Source organism: Lagopus muta, chromosome 6 (assembly GCF_023343835.1).
Source record: "Lagopus muta isolate bLagMut1 chromosome 6, bLagMut1 primary, whole genome shotgun sequence".
NCBI classification, from domain to species: Eukaryota; Metazoa; Chordata; class Aves; order Galliformes; family Phasianidae; genus Lagopus; species Lagopus muta.
Window position 1 is genome coordinate 27537907 of NC_064438.1, and position 23512 is coordinate 27561418.

The following is a 23512-nucleotide window of genomic DNA, read 5'->3' on the forward strand; positions in this document are numbered from 1 at the left end:
TAAACACGTTTCTTAACTGAGAGACCTGGAAGACGTTGTTAAAAACCTTGCTTTTTTAAAAGTGTTTCCAAGAGGAAGATAATTTCTTCTATCAAGAAACAGGTGCTGTACAGAAAAATCCGTGACTTCACTAGCATCAGCCAAACCCAGGCAGTCAGCACAGCACAGACTGAGGGGCTGTCAGCATACTGGAGTGCTTCCTGCTGCCCTTGGAGATGGTGGCTGCAGGTGAGGGCAAAGCAGCAGGAATTAGGCTGTCATGGATGGAACACGCGTATCATTATAGCAGGTAAAAAGATGTGTGACATTGGTCCTTAAAACACAGAGGAAAATATTTATTTTCGTACAAAAGGTTTATTGAATATCTCGCTGTATAAATGTGTGTAAGCATGAGGCAGAGAAGAAGGATCCATCTTGCAGGAGCTTTGCAGGTGAAGTGCCCTTCATGGAGGCTAAAGGGAAGACGGTCTACTGCCTCTTCTCCTCCCTCTGTGGTGGCTTTTGGGGGAGGGCACAAGAAAGAGGGGGATCCTGCCAAGTGAGTTGGTCTCTCTGATATCTGGCCATGCCACCACCCACCGAGCAGCTCCTGCCGGCATTGGGCACCACTTCTGCTGCCATCCAGGCTGGGACCCCATAGCACAGATGTGTGACTGGTGAGGAAAAATGAAAGAAGTCCCGACAAATGATCTCTGGATGTGTGTGTAGGGGTGTTTAAGGTGCAACGGGATTATGTTATCATTGCAGTTTTTAATTTGGACATGTCAAGTCTGTTGTTATTTTAACCATATCAGTTCCCCCATTCCTGGCTAAAACTCAGGCGTGGGGAGCTCACTGTTATGCAGTGCTGTTATTCTGTTGCTTGTGCTGTATTGGTCATGTGCTTTTCATCTGCAGCTTTCTTAGGCTCACTCTGTGGGAGGGGGTGCAGGGGGATGAACATCTGTGACTGCCAATTGCATGGTGACTTTGGTGCCCTCGATGCACTGTGGAGACCTGTGCCAAGCTGACAACTTCAGTGGAGTGTTTATTTTATTTTTCCTTTTTTACTTCATTAAAAAATATGCAAGCTGAAAAAAAAAAAAAGCAAATGTGGTGCCTTGGGGATTTGTTTTTGCTGAGGCTTTTATGTTTTATTTTTGGTTTGTGTGCTTGCATCTGGGCAGGTGTGTGGACACCATCGCTCACCCTGCCTGCTTCACTCTCTGCCAGCATCAGGTTTTGCTGGGAGGATCCAGCAGCAGCTTTACCTTTGATGCTTTGCAGAGGGGAACTTTTGCTGCTCTGTTTTCCTTGCTGCTGCAAAAAAGGCAAAGCCATTGCCTTTAGTGTCAGTGACTGGGTTTGGGGTGCAGGGTGCTGGAACCCCCAGCCTGCCTGGCTCACTGTCACCACTGCACAGAGGCAGGCCAGCACTCAGAGGACTAGGTCCGGAACCTAAGGATGCTACCCCAGGGAAAGTTGGGCTGAATGGGAGCAGACTGCAGGCATTGGGAATCAGCTGCAGTACACAGTTAAGAACTGAGTGGCTGTTAAAGCTGTTGAGCAAAGTTTTTAAATGAGGGAGGAGAGCATTTGCAGCTCTTAGCTCAGAGTTTCTTACCTTTTTGGTAGTTACTGTTGTGTTAGTGTCATCAGAACTTTTCTGGACAAGCACAAATTAAAGACAAAAATATTCTGTGATTACGGTTTCTCTGATCTCACAGCTGTGGCTGCTGGACTCATTTATAAGCCAGTTGTCCCTGGTACCAGAGGACTTCTCCACTCTCCATCTAAAAGCAGCAACAATGCCTCAACCCACAGCATCATCTGCAAGGAGAAGCCACCATCAATCTGCATGTGCCACCACTATGGGCTTCAGTCGCCTTGGCCCATTGCTGTGGTAGGATGACGCCAACTCACATGCCTTCCCCAGCAGAGCACTTTGCTCTGGGAAGGCATTTGTAAGGCTGCTGTAGTACCTCTAAGTGGTGAGATACAGAATAATAAAGGTTAAAAAAACCCACTAAAGTCATCAAGTCCAACCGTTGGCCCATCCCCACCATGGCCACTAACCATATCCCTCAGTGCCACATGTACACATTTCTTGAACACCCCCAAGGACACTGACTCTACCACCTCCCTGGACAGACCATCCTCAGTCACTTTTTGAATGTGTGGTGTTGCACAGCTACGGGTAATCCTCGTATCATTCACCTGATATTGCTTTGGGGTTGGGCATGGCAATATTTCTGGGTTTATTCAGCTGGGGAATTGTCATGGCCATGACCTTGGTGTACGAACAAGCCCACATGAAAGGGAGCAGCAGTTGCTCAGCCCTGGCCACAAGCTGAAAAGCACTGTCACCAAGAATAACCTCTGGAATATTGTATGGAAAAAAATGTTTTTAATGACTGTTGTCATAATGTGTGTGTGTGTGCCAGAGGCAGCCTGCTTGTTAATAGTGTTATTTGTGACTTGCCTCCACAGGGGGGTGGGGACGAACGTCCTCTCGGTATTTAAGTGAGCTATTTACAATATAATGTCTAGATAATTAAAACCATGAGTAAATGACTCACCGATATTAACGCCCTGAGGAGTTTACCCAAAACACACACCCCTCTACCTCCCCTTCCCTGGGAGGCCATGCTTTGCCTCAAGTGGTGGCTGGATTGAGTTAGTTTTCCTCAGGAAAACCAAGATGTGCCTCCAAGAAACGATGGCTTGAGCTTAGACACGGAACCAGCAGGTATGACATGATGCTGATGAGCTCATCACCTATAACTAAGGATGCACCAATGTCTCACAGTGCCATTGTTAATGCCACTTACATGGTGAGCTGAGTGTTGTAGCTAAAGGAAAAATCATTACCTACCCACCTCATCATTGCTGAGGGTGTACTCAGAGACTGGCCCAATTTAAACAATGCAATAAAAAAATAACACAGGTCTAGAAAGTTAAATTTAGTCTGACATTTAGGTAAATTAAAGGACTAAACCCTTTAAGCAAGATTGTATTCTTTTAGAGTGTGAATTTATAATTCATATAATATAATTGTGAAGTTATAAATAAATTCTTGGGATGACCTCTCTGGTGTCTCAGGAAATAGGCTTCATTACAGGAACACTGGTCGTGTTTTCTGAAAACGACATGCATACAACTTGGGTGCACAGAAAAGATGTAGGAAAGAAACTCAACATTAAAGCTGAAAAGGGGCCTTCTTCTCTCAAGGACACCTCAGTAGGGCATGCTGTAGAGACTACTCCCATGGTTGTTCAATAAGCTTTTAAAAATGTAGCAAAAGAGGTTGTATAACCTCCTTTCCTTCAATAGCATTTTGCATAGAAAATAACAGCAAAACTAAATGGTTTTCTTTTGCCCTGATGACTTTTTCCTTCTTGTTTTATTCACAGTGGCACGGAAAACCACTGATTACCATCACTCATAGGAGTATGCTGGATGTTAGAAAGACCTTCAGGTTCTCCCCTTTCTCCTCTCTCAGCTTCTAAGCAGTATTTGCTACTGGATTACATTTTGTTTGTACATTCTCCTCAGTATTCCCATGGCAGGTCATTGCATACTCCTTTGCTGGAACTCATCCTGCTGACTTGGATGGTTTCTCCAATTTATCAAGCTTTCTGGTTCTACCCTTCCTAAGTGCTTACTGCCCCACGCAGTTGGATGCCACCAGGACATTGTATAGCAAAGCAGATTCCTAAAGCTGCTGATGAAAATACTGAATAGACCTGGACCCTGGACAGACACTCAAAAGACTTGCCCAGAAAGGTCTCTGACTTTGACACTGAGCTCAATGTATTGTGAGTCTAGGTTGCATTTCCTCAGCTTGCTTATGAGAACGTCTTCTGGGACAGTGCCAGAAGCCTTCCCAAAGTCAAGATATATCACATCTCATACCGACCCCAAAGCGATGAGGCCAGTTATCCTGTCAAAGAGTGAAATTACATTGGTTTGATACGATTTGTCCTGAACAAAACATCAACAAATCCATTCCAGCCATTTTCCACACACTTATACATGTATTAGGTAATTAAGGGAGTAACTGTTCAGCACCTCACTCAGAAGTTTTCACACAGAGACACCATTAAAATATCAGGTCTGTAACTCCCTGATTTAATTCATCTCTAGTTAGGTGACCTTGTCTTGCCATCCTTAATTCCTCTGGAAGCTCACATGTATTCTACCATGCTCCAAAACCCATCCCATGTGAGTCAGAAGCACTTGGGCCAGTACTCTGAATTTTCCACAGTGAGCTTCACCTGATCCTGCTGCCATTCTCCTTAATGATCCAAGTATCACTTACCTTGCTCTTTCTCCTCATCAGGGGGGTTGGTGCGGTGTTATGCTCTTTTCTCCTTAATAAAATTAATTCTGCTAAGAATAGGGTCACATTATTTTTTTTTTTTTAAACAAAGTGAATAAAATAAGCTTTAAAAATTCTGCTTTCTTTAAGTGAGTGTTTCACATCAGCTTTCATGCTATAACAGAATTTACCTTCTCCCTCCACCTCTTTTAGATCACGTGCTACTTAAAGGTATTTTTAGGCTTCAGCCCTTCTGATCTTACGCCAGCCTTCTCGTGCCATTGCTGTATTCAGAGCCTTAGGTAAATGCTCTTGCTTCAGGTTCTGTGTTTTTTCTTTTCAAGCTTCAGGATGCTAAAGCTCTTCACAAGTGAAGGCCTTGGTCTCTATGTTCCCTCAATTTCCTGTACAGCAAGATAGTTTCTTATTAGGACTTTGACACCAGCCCTTATATCAGTTCTCAGATCTCTTTTATCCTTTTGGACAGCTATTCAGAGATCCTGCCCCCACCAGTTTCCTGAATTCATTGATATTTGCTATTCTGTCTTTTTGAAGTTGAAGTACTTTAACTCCTTTTACAAAGGGCTGATATTTGGCAGCATTTCAAGCAGAAAAAGCCTGTAACAAACACCTGACCACTTCAAAAAAATCATAACAGGTCAAGAGATGCAATAATTTGCATTCATATTGGACTACAGGAGCCCAGATCCAACTTTAGCCACCTCCATGCAGCTTTATCTGTCACAACTGCCATTTCACAGTGAGAACATCCAAGCCACTTCACAAACAGCTGCATTTCTTCAGCCAAATATTGTGTCAGTCTTTTCTGGTGTAGAGAAGTCAGAAGGCATCACTTGAGTAGTCCCAGCCAAAATCATGTGATAACATTGGCACTGCATGCAATGCAAAGCCAGAGTGCTACTCTATAGTGGGACAACGGACATTCAGTCACTGCAGTTTTTATTGCCTAAAGCACAACTCTGAGATGCTACAGAACTAATTTCAGCAAACCAAGGATGAAGGTCACACACACAGCTGAGTCCTTCATCCACGTATCAACAATTCATGCATCCTCACAGCTAAGTACACAGTGAGGCTGTAGTCCTTCTACCAGGGCTGAGAGCCACAGACCTCCAGTCCAGACCCAGTGTGGTGAAAGAACAATACAACATGGATTAAACACTCACTCTTGCTTTTACAGGAGGTGGGGATGTAGTTTGCATTGCAGCATGTAGCTGGTGCTGTTTTCCAAATGAAAGCTAGACATCTCCTGGTGTGCACAGGCAAGGCGCTTCTAAAAAGCAAAAACAGCTGTTAAAATTGCTAAGTGGGGCAGCCCACAGATAGAGAATAGGAAAAAGCATCATTACTTGTGGCCCAGTCAGCCTCAGGCTTTCTAGCAAACACTCCTTAGAAAATACTGGCTTGCCGTACTCCTAGTTTCTGAGGTGCTGTTTTTGAAAACCCAGGCATTCTCCAAGTCAAGCAGCACCACTTATGCAGATCCTGCTGCCTGATTTAACAGCAGCTTTGGAGAGCTGCCAAGTTATTTTGCCCAAAATGGCTTGTAAGGGCTAGAAGTCAGGAGGTTGGCCTTCTGCATAGAGATTTTGTTCCTTATGTCAAAGATAAGGGGAAAGGGGAGGAAGAAAAGACTTCTGCTGGAGGCAGAGGCAGAAACAATCTCTCTGTCGTTCTTCTGACTTGCTTACAGAATCACTGCAAGGCCAGAGAAGGATGAAGGCTCCTCAGAGTGCCATAAAGAATGGCCAAAGAATTACTTAGTAAAAAAAAAAAAAAGAAAAAAAAGTCCTTTCCTACTTTTAATTCTTTAAGTCTTGTAGGACTCCAGAGATGACATCTACTGCTTCTTCTTGAGCCCTCAAATTTGTCACCTTGGTAATACAACAAAATCTGCTTAGGTTGCCAGTTTAGTCCAGAAAGTCCACATTGGCTTCACTCCTCTCTTTTTCCAGTTTGCAATACTTTCATCATTTAACTTGTATCTGTGGACAGCAGCTTTAACAGTTCTTCCTCATTCAGCGATGTACAAAGTCTCCAACATGAGAACTGATCAGAAGATCCAGTGAGACTCAATGGCTGTCTTCTGTCCCTGGTTTAGGAGAGGGTGCTTTGAGATCACATTCTGCAGTAGCTGCCACCTTTGGAGGTCACCTCTGCTCTGCCACCGAATCTTCAGTCTTTTGAAGTAGATTGAGCAGAATCTGTCATTAAACCCCAGAGGACAGCACACGGGTGCATGTTTTAGTTCATCCTGGAGGCTTACACACAAGAAAGAAGCATCCTCAGATCCAATCAATGACTGAGACCCGATTCTGGGAGAAGGAAAGTCTCCTTTCCTCATTTGGCAATATAATTAAAAAAACATAATGTGAAAGAAAGATGAGCTCTGAAAATCAATATTCAACAAGAAACAACCAAAAGACTTTAGAGCAAAAGTTATCTATTTTATTACAAAACTAAAATCAAACAGATGCCTTTCAGTCTAACAAACAATGCCATAGGCAGAAATGTGCTGGGGCAGGATAAGTTCAATACAAACTTAGGCCATGGAAAGCAGTGCCTTCATAGGAGTGAATCCCACCATAATGCAACTCCCTCCAAGACACTACGTCCTTGGAGGATCAGCAAAAAAGGATATGGTTTTGCTTCAAGCAGAAGAGCAGATGATTTGCTCTGTAGACCCCTGGTCCTCCTCTGTCATGAGTGTTTTCACCTGTCATTTAAAGTAGAGCTGGAGAGGCCCAGGAGGACTTGTAGGATGAGGAGAGATACCCACGGTCTGCTTCCAGGCACAACTGTGACACACCCTCTGCCCCAGCTTCAGTAGGATGCTACTGATGCAAGGCAAAGCAGAACATGCTTGTCACTGCCAGATAAGGACATTTGGCCTGGCAGCCCGGTGACTGGCAAGAAAAACAACAAGGGATGAGGGGAGCTGAAGCATTGCTCTGTTCTGATGACTGTTTGGACACTCAATGGGTGGATTATATGAGTCAGGACCAGTACAGCCTTCTGTGAGCTTCCAACACACAAATCCTGAACAAGTAATCTAACCTGTGCCCAGACTTTATGCAGTCATAGTGGTTGGGTCATGCATGTCAATGTACAAATGCTGCCATAAGCTGCTCTGAGGCCTGTGCAAATCCGAAGTTGTGATGCTGGGAGTTGGACTCCTCCCATGAAACTAAAGAAACATAATGCTTGGACCCCCATCCATCCATTAAGTCAGCACTAATACAGCAACACGAATATCCACCAATACCAAAGCCAACCTTGTTTGATCTCCTCGAACAACTGACTCAATTTTAATTGCAAACTACATGTGAGCGCAGGCCTTTTAGACCTGAAAGATGCGAAGAGGAGAAAAAGGTCTGCAGAAGGATATTAATGTGGCAGGCAGCAGTGCTGGCTGTCTACTTTACTGACATTCCCAGCATTTCCAGATGAAAAGATGCAATGATTTCTAGCAGCTCTGCACACCCCTGCAATTCTGTGGGGCACTGCCTGTCCCAGTGGCTGGATGACAGAGCTCCTATTGAGATCCAACTGTCTGGATTTGCTGGATGTAACTATGCAATTAAAAAAAATAAGAAAAAAGAAACAAACAAGAAAACACCCAGCAGCCAGAGCTTTCACTTTCTAAGGCTAGCATATAAAGACAAGGAAAAGTGTTTTTTTTTTTTATACAGTTGGGTTCGTTCTTTGCTCCTACAATAGGAATAACAAGAGATAGGAACATTTCTAACTATACACTAAACCAAATCATTCCAACACACAAAAGATGAGTGCTGGGCATTTTAAAAAGAGAAGATGCAATTGAGAAGTTGGCAGCTTGCAGTCCAGAAAAACACATACATTGTATGTGAGGAACCATAAAGGATCGAGCTGCAGGATCTGCTCTTGCTAAAGAGAGCTTTTCTATACATTACAGTGGTGTAATGTACACTTCAGAGACTACCAGAGGTGTTTTCAACCATATAAAACGCTTCAATCAGCTCCAATTTACTTCTCAGGGAAGAGTTGTCATTGCTACTATATGGCTATTTCAAAAATGCTTGTTATTTTTTCTAATTTTCCGTTTTGGCAACAAGGCACTAGCTTACTGCATCAGGACACTCTTGCTGTGATGTGTCTGCCATCAGGTGACATGCCACAGAGTGGCTGTGTTGTAACATTTATATGAAAGCCGCAAAGCCTCAGGGGACAAGTTCACCTTCTGCAGTATCACAACACTTTTACAAACAATTGTTGGTGTGATCTCATATCAGCATGGCACAAAGTCATTTCTTACTACTGGTTCCGGATCCAAAAATGAGTGGCACAAGGATTGCCAAATCTGAAATGGGAAGTTGCTCAGAATTCCTCTAGGAATAGGCAAGTGCCGCTGGAGGTTGAAAATGAGCAAAGCAAATCACAGCACGGCGTGTCCCATCACACTCTGTCCAAACCAAGGATAGCTGATCTGCTGACTTTACAGCTGCATCTGACTGAAGTTAACAAGCAACAAGTTTGGAAAAACTGCAGGTGGTTGAAACAGCTCTTGTGGCCTCCAGGAGCACCAAGCTCTTCAAGCCTTTGCTGTTACCGAGCACAAAAGCACGGGAGATACTGATACCAATGAATCAGGTGAAGTAGGTAATCAAAGCTAGACAGGCTGTCCCCTGTGCAGGAGAGGAGCCACCAAAGACAAGATCAGTCATTGCACGCAATCCTTTACCAGCAAGCATGGCCCAAGCTGCAGAGTTGAAGCATAAGTAAAAGCAGACTCTTGGGAACCAGCAGAACATGTCCTTCTGCACTGACAAATTTGTTCTTTGCTCTCCAGCAAAGTAACAGGCAGTCTGATGCTGCTTTTAGATGGTTCCTCAGTATTTTTATTGCTTGCATCATATAGATGAACACTGTGTCAGAGAAGAAGATGCGTGACATCACTCCGCTGATTCTACTAGTGTCTATGGTTTCCATGCCCTTCCAGTAGCATTAGATTCTCAGGACATGGCACATCTTTGCTAAGCATGTCTTCTGAGCCTGAATAGCGATGCATTTGCAATTCATTTCTAACCATTTTGCAACAGGTGCAGAAACTATTTCTACATTTCCTTAATACAACCCTTTCCTACCCCTACTCCAAGTAGCTTTGCAGTGCCCAACTGCTGAGGAGAAATCCTTGCTCTCTCAGAAGTCCTGATGCCTGTGACTTGAACAGAGCTGCACAGTAATCAAAGAGGAGGTTCTCAAGAAGCATTTAGTATGTGGGGCACTGTTTGCTCAGGTCATGCTGATATGCTTACTCCTTCGTGCGTGGGGACAGTAAGAGATCAGTTTGCAACTGAATGATGGATCAGTTGGCAGAAATGAATGCATTACTGTAATCCATTAAATGCAAAGTGTCCCTCTAACCCTAACAGCCTTCAGAAGCAAAGGGAGGAACAGAACAGTGACTCCAACCCCTGTACAAGACAACTGTACAATTTACATACATATTTATATACAGTATATAAAATTCTCTTTCTTCGAGTCCCAGTGAACTCAATTTTAAGTCATCAGTAGCTGTTCCAATTTTAAAAAGTCATGATCCTGTTTCCCCCCGCTCTCCAAAGTATTAGATAATGGCATTGAAAAGAAATTAAAAACAAACCCAAACCAATTATTAGAAAGTGCAAACGTTCTGGGTGCCACTTCTGCTACGTTGGATGTTTCTGATGCTGTATGCTTGCTCTTAAGAAGCAAGGTGTCCATCTGTCGCTGTATCTTTCCTTCCTTTGGGTTGGCTCCTGCCTTCCCTTCTGTCTTCTGTTGCTGCTACACCAAGCGGCCTACTGAAATGGGTGGGGTGGGCAAAGAAAGAGGAACAAAACAGAAGCAGAGAAAGTGAGTAAAGAAGGCAAATTAAAACCAAAATGTCTTCCAAATGAAGTAAGATACAGTATACAGCTTCTGCTGCAAACACGGCCCTGTAAAGCTGAGATCTCAAGTAAGCTGTGAGGCTGAAAACAACACGGGGCTAATGAGACAGCCTTGCTGAAAAAGTGTTGACTGAGTCACACACAGCCCTAGGGATTTATATATTTTTAAACGTAAACCACCACTTCCCTCTCCCTCCCCCCTCTTGGAAATCGGCAGGCAGACTGGGCAAAATGCTGGCCTCTCCCTCTGCTGCTCTGCCTGTGATGGCTGATGCAGAACCCCACTGCTGCATGGCTGCCCTGTCATCAGCAGCCCCAGAGCCAGCTGCTTCCATCCCTCAGCAGACAAGCAGGAGGCAGACATTCAAGATCTCTCCCAGTCACTGTGACGGCAAAACACAGCAGTTTCCCTTCAAGACCTGCCTGCATCACACCCTCTGAAGTCTTAACAGGCTGATGAATCTGCCCTGCCGAGCTCCAGCTGTCCCAGGGGATGGTGCAAGTGTGCTACTCAGTGAGTCAGGTGGACGTGCACACTCCCATGCCCCTCTCTTCAAAAAGCATTTTTTAAGTCCCTCATCAAAGGTTCTCCAAGAATTTACAGGATTAGAACAAGCACTCGCTGAGGATTAATTACAGGGAAAACATGGCAAAGAGAAGGCAGCAGTATGGATCTGATTTTCAAAAGGAGGAAAGTTAATAGACAGGCCTCACTGGAACCAGTGTCAATCAACATACCCTCTGAAGTGGGGGCAAATATTGTTAAATGCAAAATTACTCCGGGCTGTCATAACTGAACCTCATTACACAGCTTTGCAAAAGGCTCTCACAGTGCTCAGTGAATAACAACAGCAGGCTGACCTCAGTGTCTAGATGATCTGTTCTACACTAAAGACTATGAGTGACTAGGAAAAAGCTTGAAGCCACAGGACGTGATTTTTGCAACACCTCTTCTCAGCTTTTAGTGGCAACAAAACTCAAATATATGCTCAGAACTGAGGACACACCAGGAAACATCACTGTTTCTCACAAGACAAACTGAGACACACCCAAGGAAACCATGAGGCAGCAGGTCTGAAAGGAAAGCAAACAAAAGTTGTTCTTCACACCCGATGAAAGGGTGCAATTCACTGCCACAGAGTACAGAAGAGAGCAGACATTAACTGGGACACAGAAGAATATCCATGGGAACATGGCCGTGAAGCAATTAAACATAAATGCAACTAATCACTTAAATTGTTGCTCGCCAGAAAGAGGAAGAGCAAAGCAAGAAGAGTATTCTTGCTCTATCCTATTCCAATTCCTCAGCTACATGCTGTCTGCCATAGCTGAAGACATGGTACTGGACTTTGAGCTGATGCTGTAGACCAGCATGTTATAATCTTCACACCTCTTAGGAACAACCCTGGCTTCTAGTTATTTATGGATCGCTATTTGTGAACGTAGAAGAGCAGGGAGCACAAATTTTGGGAAACATGGGTATCACAGACAAAAGAAAAAGTAACAAATATTTTGACAAGATACTCACTGAAAGGGTTAAGGCCTTGTCTTTTTCCACTGGGGAAACTGCTCAGGCTACCTGTAAAATCCAAGAACCATGTTAAACGCAATAAATGTCACGGCATGACCAAGGAGCATCCCCATCATCTGCTGGCAGCAGGCAGACTCCAGGGAGCTCTTCCTTTCTGGATGTGCACACAGCAAGTCCTGCCTCTGGAAGACTCATGTGCAAGAGTCAGACCTACAAGCTTGATGCTAATCACCTGATGTTCTAGTATCCAAACATCAGGAGAGCTGGAGGTTTGGTGTGGGCAAAAAGCAACTATTACAAGGTTAAAATAAAGTCTGGAAGGAAGGAAGAAAAGGAAAGGAAAGATGCAAGTAGTGAACATGAAGTTTCCCAAAACAGTCTTTGCTATGAAATGAAAGATCTGAACTCATATCTGGCAGAAGGGCAGGAACAGACTGCACAGCAATGACTGTCACAAGATAAAGGCACAGGCACCCCACACCAGATGGAGCTAACAGCAAGCACTTTTGCCTCTACAATAAACCAGTTCCCACCACCTGCTGGGTACTGACAACATAGGGACTATAGGAGCTGAGCACTTCCAAAAGTATGTTTCAGTCCCTGCTGGCTGCTAAGTAGGGATTTCAGGCAAGGGCCTTGTTAGAAGGGGGACCTCCTGCTTGTTGCCACTCCCAGTTCAGGTCAGGATGAAATCCTTGATGTGTGTGTGCAGCTGACTTAAGGTGCAAAGTAAGGCATGATTTAACTTGCACCAGTAATACAGGAACTCACACCTAAAGAACATTTTGCTGTGGGAAAGAAGATGAGCAGAAATGTAGCAACAAGGTGGGAGAGCAAGGAAACTGCAGGAAGACAGATGCTGCACCCTGACAAGGAAAAGGGAGAGAATACAAGATACAAGGAAGAGAAAGGCGGCAGTTGCATTTGAAATGGATCACAAAGCAAAATATTTTAGCTTTAAAAAACGTTAATAAGAGGAACTGCATAAACACAGCGAGTGAGTGAATTTCAAGGTCCCTGAATGCCAGCCTCGTCTCAGCCATCTGCCCTGGCAAGATCAGAGAGACCGCCGTTAGCTTATTCCTATGCCTGCACATGAAAAGCAGGGCTCCGTAGCCAAGAGGCAGATTCTTCCAGAGCTAATTGGGACTCACCGAGGGGCCTGGCAATAAAAGCACAGTCCGCTTATGAACTGCTGCATCCTCGGGCGGCTGTTCCCCTAGAGGGTGCTGCTCAGCCGCACACAGCTCCGCTCCGTCATCGCCCTTTGCCCTCAGCCTACCTGCAGCTAAGGGCCGCGCTGCCAAGGGTCTGCACTCACCCCCTCGAGTAGTGAAGCTAGGACTAGCGTGCATTGCTGTGACTGAAACTGCTCGTCTTCAAAAAGATTCGGAAAACAACAGATAAGTTGATCCAAAAGGCCAGCAATGGCAGGGGGTCCCAAGACCAGGCATGGCAGACCTTTGCAGCACGCTGGTAGGGCTATGTGCTTTCTGTGGGTTTACTCCCAGACGCATTAGTGCAGGGAAACTAACAACTGCCTTAAAACTGACTATCTTTCACTCCAAAGGCAGAGAATACGATCTTCAGTCAGCTACTTTCAATATAAAAACAGGCCAGCATGTGTAGAGAAGACAAAACCCTATCAGAGTAACACTGTAATGAGCATAAAGTTGAAATGAAAGAGAGGAAGGGATATGGCAGATGGGGACGGTGGGTAAATAGAGCATACCTGTGAAGCATTTGGGTATTGCAGGGTGATATCCCATCACTCACTAAATTTCATAATTCAAAGTATTTGCTCAGGTATGCTATTCTGGGTAATAATTCTAGCTGCAGTATATTTGGCCAGATGTCTTCCAAAAGAAAAAGCTCAAGGAAACCCCAGCAGTTTTTTATAGGTAGAAGTAATTCCTCTGATTCACTGAGCAAACCTATCACTTTTGATGGGGAAGAAACATGCTTTCAGGAATCCTATCTCATGTCAAGACCGTACAAATGTTCCAACTGGTACTTATCCTCAGGATTAAAGGAGACAAACTATAGCATCCCAACTGAACCCCAAAGGGGAATATCTGAGCAAAGCAAACAAAACCAAGCACTGAATCAGCGGAGCTTGTTTACATCTCAATCTACATCTAATTTCAATTAAATATACTCTGAATTTCAGTTCAATTAACTCAGTCACTACCTAAATGTGTTCAGCAAATAGTACCTTACAGTTTCCTCACAGCCTCTCAGACTGTCATCAGCTTCCTATTGTCATCAATTCAGAGGCCTTTCTGAGATGACCACTCCCTGCTACCTGTTCCCACACAACTGCTTGCCTAAGTAATGGAGTTTTTATTCCCAGAAGTCTCCCAAGCGCAAAGAAAATCAGTCACTTCTGCAGGTACTGATTAGAAGGGTCTCAAACACCACTAATTAACCAGCCATTTAGATTGTCTATTATTTTTCCTTCTTTCTTTAGTAGCAGCATCCACATAATGGGTGACTACAAAGATCAAGAACTTACTGAGGAGGGGAGGACAGATATAACTCTGCATCTCAGACAGATTTGATCCTAACTGGAAAGAGCTCAAATTCATGCTTGTCATTATGAACACTGCAGATGAATCCTCCCACATAAAGCTTCCTTTTATCCATGAGACATGTAACATTACTGATTTGTCTATGCCCTGTCCTCCCACCAAGGAACATTATTTCCATGTTTGGATGGAACTGATTCAAAAAAAAAAAAAAACCAACCAAAAAAACCCAACCAAAACACTAACAAAAATGCAGAAGCCTTAACACTTGTTTTTCTTACCATTTCAGACTGTACAAAATTTGTATTTAAGGTTTATTTTCAAAATCAGTGCAAGTGTTCAATTTGCTTAACAGGAGGCACAGTCACCTGGAATGATGACCCACCTCATTCTAATCCTTATGCTGCGGGATTCCAACCACAATTTGGAATATTTGAGGCAAGTTCACTAGTAAAGAGGTATATCAAGGGGAAGAATGACTTTCCTTGCCTTCCTCAAGCCCTTTCTCATCCAAATCCAGATCAGAAAAACCTTCCTAACAAACATTTTGTTGAAACAAGCATTTCCATAAAAAGCTTTAGATTCATTTGACTGGCAGCTTACAACAGAAACTTCCCAACCAGTGTTTGGTTTGGACCAACAGTGACCTCAGCCGCAGCAAATGTGCAGAGACCATGGTATGGAGTAAGAAACACAGAGAAGGAATACATGGACTAGCTGGCCGATTGCATGAACTCATGCTTTGAGATACGATGACATGTAAAAAAGGGCATTACTGGCTGTTTCTTAATTTAGAGGTTCTTGTAAATAGAAGGCAGAGCAAACATTATCTACCGCCTCACAAATTCGTTACTCCTTTAGGAAAGTCCATCACAAACTTGCATATTGTGTACTCCAAGTATTCTCATTTGTTTTTTCCTATATGCTGGTGGGCTGCTCCCTGCACTGGCTCCCTCTACTGCTTGTTAGCCCTCATCACTCTGTAGCCATCCCCAGGTCCTTTCTTAAGAGTTCTCCTTCCACATAACTTACCTCTTTAACTTTGATCCTCAAGACCTATCAAACCTCTAGTAGGCATGTGGAGCTATGTGACAAAAACAAGGTTGGAGCTCTTTTTGCACACAATCTTGTCCTCGTATAATGGGACAATCAGGAAAGGTCAGACTGTGCTCTCAACATTTGGGGAATCAGGGACTCACGGCAACATATCTCCCTTGCTGCTTGCTTTCCCCTTCACTTGAGCTCAAAAATTCTCTTTTTCTTCTTTCTCTCCTTTTTTCTCCCCCTTCCATAAAAATTCTGAACAGTCAGTGGGCCAAGGCAGCAGATTCCAGAGAGTCTTATTCCAGGCCAAATAGCAATAAAACTCATTTGGCTTATTCATCTAGTGGGAAGGTAATAAAATTAAGGAACAGGGCTGCTATTTTGGTATGTAATTTCTCAGTAAAGTACAAATGACTAAGAAAAAAACTTCCACTGAGCTAGGAAATCTTAAAATTTCTCACAGTTGACAAATAATCCAATGGTCTTATTATGATAATCATGATATACGCAAAAAAAAATACCCAGATAAAGAAACTTCTCAACACTCAACGGTACTCATTCCCTTCTCATGCATGCTCAACCTGAAGAAAGCACTAAGGAAAAGCTAGGACTGGAAAAAGAAAGCTAGCCATCCTTCCCAACCAGCATGACAGTTATAACAACAGCTGTCCACACAACCAAAACACCTGCACAGGAAATTCATCCCTTGGAATCTCCTTGTTTACCTTCTCCTGCCAAGCAAATCTGCCCATAGTCAAGAATGACTGATAATTATTGAGTATGGGTTGAAAGGTTTCAATTCATAGAATCTCCAGAAATATCAGTTTGGTCCAGGTTTCGATAGAAGGTGAGGTGAGAATGAAAGGGGAATAAAAGGAAGGGAGGTGGGCCGATTGCTCAGCCACTAAACAGGAAGAACAGCTATTCCTATGCCCTAATTCTCCCCCAATGTTAATATGTAATTTAACTCTGAAAAAGTCCAACAGTACAGTCCTGCACTTTCCTTCTGAGATGTTCTCTCTGCGTCATCCCCTCTCCTGCATGCCGGATTTAGCAATGAAAATAAATATTATTTCTGTTAGTCAACAGGGCCTCCGGAGAAGGACTGGGTTTGTGCTGCCTCATACATCATCCAACCTACATGGTTGAGGCAACAGAATATTGTTAGCAGTGTATTACTCAGAGAGGTCCTGAACTGAACTGCAGTTTCTAAGGACTTCTACAGTACAAGCAGGGTTCTGAGCAAGGCTCATCTTTTTGCCCTGTATCCATTTAGTTCTTAGCACAAAGGTCTGTGATAAGGACTTTAAGACAGAGCCATAAAGATAATGAACTACAGCTGCATGGCAGAATATTAATCACTCATTTTCTCATGCAAAACGCGGCATTTTTTAATTACCTGGGATAAAACCGATTCCTGAGTTTATTCTCACAGAATGGAGAAAGAAAGCCACTTACTTCCTTCCTTGCTGACTCCCAAGCACCCCTTCAGCTCCTGAAGTGAGATAGACTTGTCCTTGTTGAGGTCACAGTAGTCAGTGAAACGTCGGGCACATTTCTTGGGCTTGGCTTTCTTCTTCACATAACGCTTGAAAGGCTTCAGCTCTCGCTTGTTGATGTCATTGCTGCTGTTGTTGTCCAGCTGGCTGAAGTACCAATGCACCACTCGCTCCTCCAGCGTGTGGCTGGGGTCTGGCTCAGAGAACCTGCTGGGGAGAAAGCAGAGGCCCCCAGCAAGTGGGTGCTCTTACCAACGTTGTCATGTGCATGGAAGAGCCACAGAGCGTGACTTGTGTAAAGCAGGACAAATACACAAATCTGACAGTCTTCTCCTTTTAGCTGAGATCTTTAGAGAGAGAGAGGAAATTTATCTAGAAATGCCTTTTAGCACTAACAAGTGGTGACAAGGGATTCTGGGAGTCTGATACCCTCAGCTCTGTCTCTCCTTACACCAGTTGCTGAAACTGCCTAATCCCAAAGGATTCCCCCTCTGGAGGGCAAAAAGCAGTCTTCATGCTCCTTTTGACTCTTGAGCTACCAATGTGAGAGCTGTGCATGCCAGCTGCCATGGTAGTTTCTGTGATAGCAGCATCTAGGCTTCGGAAAGGGAACAAATTTATTTAATGCAAGACGCATTCATTATTTGAAAATGTCCTTGGCAAGACGAAACATTCTTGCTGTATCTATTTATATGATCTGAACACCCGTGCTGTATTTGCAGCATATTTAATGCTCTTCACGTGGTTGATTTATACGCAAGAATTCCACAGCAGACAAGCACCACAAATCCATTAAAAACAATACTATGGAACTGGTAACTTCAGAGTGCTCCATTTCTTACTCATTCTCATCTTACAGCTTTGACATTATTTGGCTCACATTTCCTTTCTGTGGACAACAACAAAAAATATCAGAGAGGAGGACAGGAGGAGGAACAGCCTCAGCTGAAGACGTGAATAGAGAACATTGCCTTTCAATCCTTACTGAAGTCCTTACTGAAGAGGCAGTAGGTCATACTGTTTATATGGCATGAGGTGCTCTCCCAGCAGTAGGAAAGGGGTTATTCCTCGTGATACAAAGAATCAGGGAAGAAATCCTTTCTAGAGAAGACTTTTTTTTTTTTTCTTCTTCTCTTTTTTAAGTTCACTTAGGTAGCCTGTTCTTTCTCCAAATGATGAATGCATCATTAAAAAAATTAAAATGATGCTGAGACTTGAGCCTTTTTCCTCCCAAGCATAAAGCTTTTTAGGGCACGGAAATTAGTGGACAGGCAGTCAGACATGCTACACTGGCACTGGTTGCTCTGACTTATTCCAGGAGACACATCCAGCTGCTGCCTAATTCCTTCCCCAGCAATGAGAGAGGGACAGTTGTGTGCTGCAGGCAGCCAGGTTCTGGTGTGAGTTTTGGGCACTCAAGCTAGGGAAATATGAACCCAGGTTCAGTTTTACTAAGGTGTACCTTATAAAATGCATTTTAAGACCATCATCAACCTTAATTAAGAAACTGGTGGGTTATATATTTAAATGGCAACTGAAAAATTCTTTTTTGGGGAACTAGAAGGGTAAAAACCCTTTTGACCTTCTCATATGACCCCTTCTGCCTCTACAGTGCAGCTACAAAGCCTGAAAAAGAAAATCACAACCTACAGTCATGGCACATCAGTAATGTGAAACGTAGTCGCTATCTGGGAACATCTGCACCCCCGCACCCTCCAAAGTAAATTCACACACTGGAAAGAGGTAAATAACCTACACAACATATTTCACAAGGTTTTACTTGAGAATGTCTCCTCATCATTTAATTCTTAGCTGAGAAGCATCCTGGCATTCAGACACAGTGTCTGGTCAATGTACAGTGGGATAAACACTGCGTGGGAGGAAGAGGAGGTTGGGAATAAATTTGATTTAGTTTTGGGAGCCAAAACACAAGGCAAACCCCTGGAGCTACCTATGGACAAGTAGAAACTGCAAAAATCTCCCCAGGAAGCTAAGGGAGTGCCTGGATTTTTTAGAGCCCTGAAACTCAACATGAAGAACAGGATGACAGGAGAGAATAAAAACACATCCTGTGGCTTGTTTTTATGACATTTATAAACACAGTCATTGGCCTCTCTCCCTTTTGGAAGTGAGCTGGCTATCATTTGAAGGCTTGAATGTTTCCAACAGCCACAGGGAAGAACCAGAAGTTCTGTATTGCATGAGAGAAGCTTCTGCTTTTGCTGAGATAGAGGAATACAACCCCAATTTTTGCATGTGAGATTCCCTTGGTCCACACCTTGGCCTGCCCTTGGCTCTGACCTTTGCTTTCTGAAGACCCAGATCTCAAGGCGCAGAAATGGAGAAAAGGGAAAGAGCACCTCTAGCACTGACAGTAAGCACTGTCAGAAAGACAGGAGCACTAGCTTCTCTCTACCTGCTGAAGAGACACTCCAAAGCAGGATTTAGAAGGGTCTTTTTTTTTTTTCTTCTTTTTTCAGAAACACATCAATGAGGAGCTCTCCTAGTTACTAGAAGAGGCAACATGGTTTTCTCCAGCACTTCCAAAAAGAAAACCAAGGCAATCCACAGGCTAATACAAATACATTGACTCATGAGGTGATGATGTATCAGTCTTAGCCACTACAAACAAGCTGAGCATTTATACTGAAAACAGCAGCACGCTAATGGAACTAAAGGGAATTAGTTTAACTTCTGTGACTGTATGAGGAAGGAAGATAGAGCCATTACTAAGTTTTTACCACTTCCTGCTGGCTGGCCTAAAAGTACTGCAGTTCCTGAGCTGGTTGCCTGCCCTTTCTGATGATAATCCAGAATCCCAGAACAGGGAGAACTTTGAATATCCACATCATCTCAGTGCAGCCATACCTTCCCCGTGCATCGTGCAATTACATGATAGACTGAGAATGCTGAGGTTACAACATTCATCTAAATATCTTGACTTTCAAGACTGTCCATGCAAGACACTTACTTTCCATCTATGAAACATGAGTTGAAGCAACTTCACAGCATTGCTAAACCACTTAGTTTTGACGATGTGCCATGACAACAACCATACATGCTGGGTCAGCTGAAATGTATCTGAGGTCTCTAACTGTTCTGCCAGTGCAGAGTTTGAAGTAGTGTTCTTGGGGAATTTTATTCTATTGCCTCTCCTTTGTTGTTGCAAGAGAAGTGCATCAGTCCTCAGATGCTAAGTTAATTTGCTGGGCTGCTTCTCCACTGCACATTTTCAACTTACAATAAAACATCTCTTACTCCAACACCAGTCACGTGAAAAATCCACTGAACCTGCCTCTTGCTGCAGTATGATAACAATTTCTCAGGCTTCTCGTGCAAACTACATAAAAGCCAGCAAGTTTAGCTCCATTATGCAGCATAAGTCCACCAAGAGCCCAACAGAGGAGAGAAGAATAGTTTTGTCTAAGTAATCTTTTGCTCCTCTTCATGTATAATGTGCTGTCAGTTCCCTCATGGGAAGCTCTTTACTTATCTCTTCACTGGCTAATGCCTGAAGACACCTGGGTTAATGCTCCATTACTTTTAACAAGGCTATTTTTCCAGCCGAGACACACTTCCAGGGAACATCATCATATCATCTGGTCTAACTGGGCTATGGAGAGAAAGCAAAGAGTCTATGAATAAATATGGACACGTGCTTCTTGCAGCTGCACTAAATTCTGGAGCAGAGAGGGAAGAATATGCCAAAATACCACCTAGACAGCTTGAACACGCTCTTTGCAAGCAGCCTATAATGCCTTCCAGCCCTAGCAAGAAAGAAGGAATTAACTGCACAGGAAAGAAGAGGAGGTATCTAGCTTAAAATACAGGAGAGCAAGGTCAGACAGTGCACACATACCGAAACATGTACAGTGTACAATCACATTCTCCTCCACTGGGCTGTACTCTCAAAGGGTAATAGGCTCAACTACATTTTACTGAGTAAAACGAAGTCCCTTCACAGAATCACAGAATCACAGAATCACAAGGTTGGAAACGACCTGCAAGATCATCCAGTCCAACCACCCTCCCATTCCTATCAGTGCCACAAGCTACTAAACCATCTCTCGTAGCTCCTCATCCAGGCGCCTCTTGAACACTGCCAGGGACGGCAACTCCACCACCTCCCTGGGCAGCCATTCCAGTGCCTGACCACCCTTTGAGAGAAAAAGTTTCTCCTAATATCCAACCTAAACCTCCTCTGCTATAACTTCTGGCCATTTCCTCAGGTCCTACTATTTGCCTGGGAGAAGAGGCCAGACCCTTTTGCACCACAACCTCCCTTCAGGAAGTTGTAGAGTGCAATGAGGTCTCCCCTGAGCCTCCTCTTCTCCAGACTGAACAATCTCAGCTCCCTCAGCCGCTCCTCATAAGACTTGTGCTCCAGACCCCTCACCAGTTTCGTTGCCCTTCTCTGGACACGCTCCAGGGCCTCAATGTCTTTCTTGTAGTGAGGGGCCCAAAACTGAACACAGTACTCGAGGTGCGGCCTCACCAGTGCTGAGTACAGGTGGATGATCACCTCCCTGCTCCTGCTGGCCACGCTATTTCTAATGCAGGCCAGGATGCCGTTGGCCCTCTTGGCCACCTGGGCACACTGTCGGCTCATGTTCAGCCGAGCATCAACCAACACCCCCAGGTCCCTTTCCTCTTCACAATCATCCAACCACTCATCCCCAAGCCTTCCTTTCAAAGTCAATCCTTTGCTTCCTGCACACTTGCAGCCCCACTGCATCCCACTGCACAGACTCTCTATACTACTGCAGTGACAGAAAATCTGCGAACACAAAAGAATTTCTCTGGGAGAAAGCAAGGTTGCAAGCTCTGAAGTACCCAGCAGATGATCACCTTTTTGAAGGTTTTTCCAAAATCTGTTACTTTCTGATACAAACTTTAATTGGCAACAATAGCAGCTGAGGCAGGAGGAGGGAAGGGGATTAAGACCAGGTTAACATCCCTAACTCCAGACTGAAAATGGGGGCTATAAACCAGTGGGAGCTAATTCCAGGATGGAAGTGCACTGATGAACAAGAAACTACTAGCAGAAGCAACAGAGCAGAAAAAAAGCCCAGCTTCCACTCCCACTCGCTTGTAGTCAGGTTATCTACAGTATTTAAATCTGCAAGTTTCTAAGTCTCAACGTTATTTTGCAAGCATTTAAGCCTTGCTTGGTGCTGTTGCTGAATGAAGGAGGGATGCAAAGAAATATCAGGACTGACCTTGCCAGTCAATGCCCAGGAGAGCACTAATGATGCCCACCAAGGTGCCCAGGGGAAGTGATGACGGAAAGTGGCAACAGTTTTAACAGACCAAGTAAAATTCATGATTTCATGATTCTTCTTGCCTGCTCTGCTTCCACTTAGTCTCCTTTTGTCATTCCTTGAGGTTGTCTATTGTAAAGCTAAAAGCACTAACTGTGGAACATGGCTCGAATCAAAGAGGATTACTCTAATGAAATTGTAAAAAGGATTGTGTATTTGTTTTCTTATTCTCCCTTTCCCATAGGGAAAGAGTCAAGAAGCTAACAAAAAAAAAAAAAAAAAAAAAAAAAAAGCTGTGTTCAGACTAAACAAAAGGTTACTGCGCAGTCCAAATTCATTACAAGGAATGCATAATTCCTCTACAGCTAAAACTGAAGCTATCTTCTCATTACAGACCCAGTTTCTTTCTCTCCTCCCTCCGGCTAAGTTGAGTATGAAACATTATTCTGAACACAACTTTTCTGAAGACTGAGGGATAAATCATTTAGGAGGTTTAAAAATCAACTCCCTTCATTCCTCATTGACTTTTTAAAAGATCCTCCTATTACACGATCTCTTTCATATCTTTAATTAGGCTAGAATTTCCATAGAAGCATAAAGAGAGTTCAGTATCCAACTTCAATTGAATTGCAATAGGAGCTGGGCATTAACTTCCCCATACTGTTTGAAAGTGTCAATCTTTATTAAAACATGGCTCAACTTCAGAACACCCTGGAGATGTGCTGAGCTTTACTTGCCTGCTTCCAACTGCTCAACTACAGCATGAAAGGGAACCTTGGGGGCAATTTTCTGAAGTACCTTTTAGGGCTATTACATGGGAAATAATTGGCAGCTTACAATGAAGGCACACAACTGCTGAGTTACATGATAAGGATAGCTGTCAGAAGCTGCTCTTTTAACCCAAAACTCCACAGGGCATTCATATTTTTCCTGATGGTGTAACAACCTACAGTGAGAACATTTTGGCAATTAAAATTTATTCCCAAATTGGCAAAGACTAAAGATAGTTTCTTAGATTGGGTAGAGAGAAGCTGGGATCTCCTTTGACCTATTCTAGTTTAGGCCCCCATGTGATAGGAATATGTCTGACTTACAAAATAGAATACAATGTACTAAAGTGAACTCGTTTGTTTGTTTTTTTAACAAAAAATGCTGCTTCTATTATATAGGATTTATGCAGGATACAAAACACTGTTTAATAAACCTATTTCCTACAAGAGTTCCCTTAATTAATTTGAAAACATACAGTAACAAGATGTGCCTTGGAGTTTATGTAATAAACTTAAGAATGAATTTTACCAGAGATTTTCTGTTTCAAAAGTTTAAATGAAGTCTATTTGGCTATTTTGCTGTAATACAAACCAGGGCCATGACGAAGGGAAGTTCTCTTCTCATTTACATTATTGTAAAGCAAGAGTA

The 23512-nt window shown here is 43.5% G+C and overlaps 1 protein-coding gene across 6 annotated transcripts in view; it reads right to left on the bottom strand.

Moving 5' to 3' along the window:
• Nucleotides 1–34: 34 nt before the first annotated feature.
• SMOC1 (SPARC related modular calcium binding 1) overlaps nucleotides 35–23512 on the bottom strand; it is a 165946-nt gene continuing 142468 nt past the window's right edge. For 3 of the 6 annotated variants that reach the window (XM_048949787.1, XM_048949784.1, XM_048949781.1), the window contains exons 11-13: nucleotides 16792–17042; nucleotides 11759–11809; nucleotides 35–10143 (exon numbers count right to left, since the gene is read on the bottom strand). In XM_048949787.1, coding sequence (XP_048805744.1) covers nucleotides 10127–10143; nucleotides 11759–11809; nucleotides 16792–17042 — 319 coding nt within the window. In that variant the 3' untranslated portion in view covers nucleotides 35–10126. The remainder of the gene's footprint in view (nucleotides 10144–11758; nucleotides 11810–16791; nucleotides 17043–23512) is intronic. The other 3 variants (XM_048949786.1, XM_048949782.1, XM_048949783.1) reach the window with 2 other exon arrangements.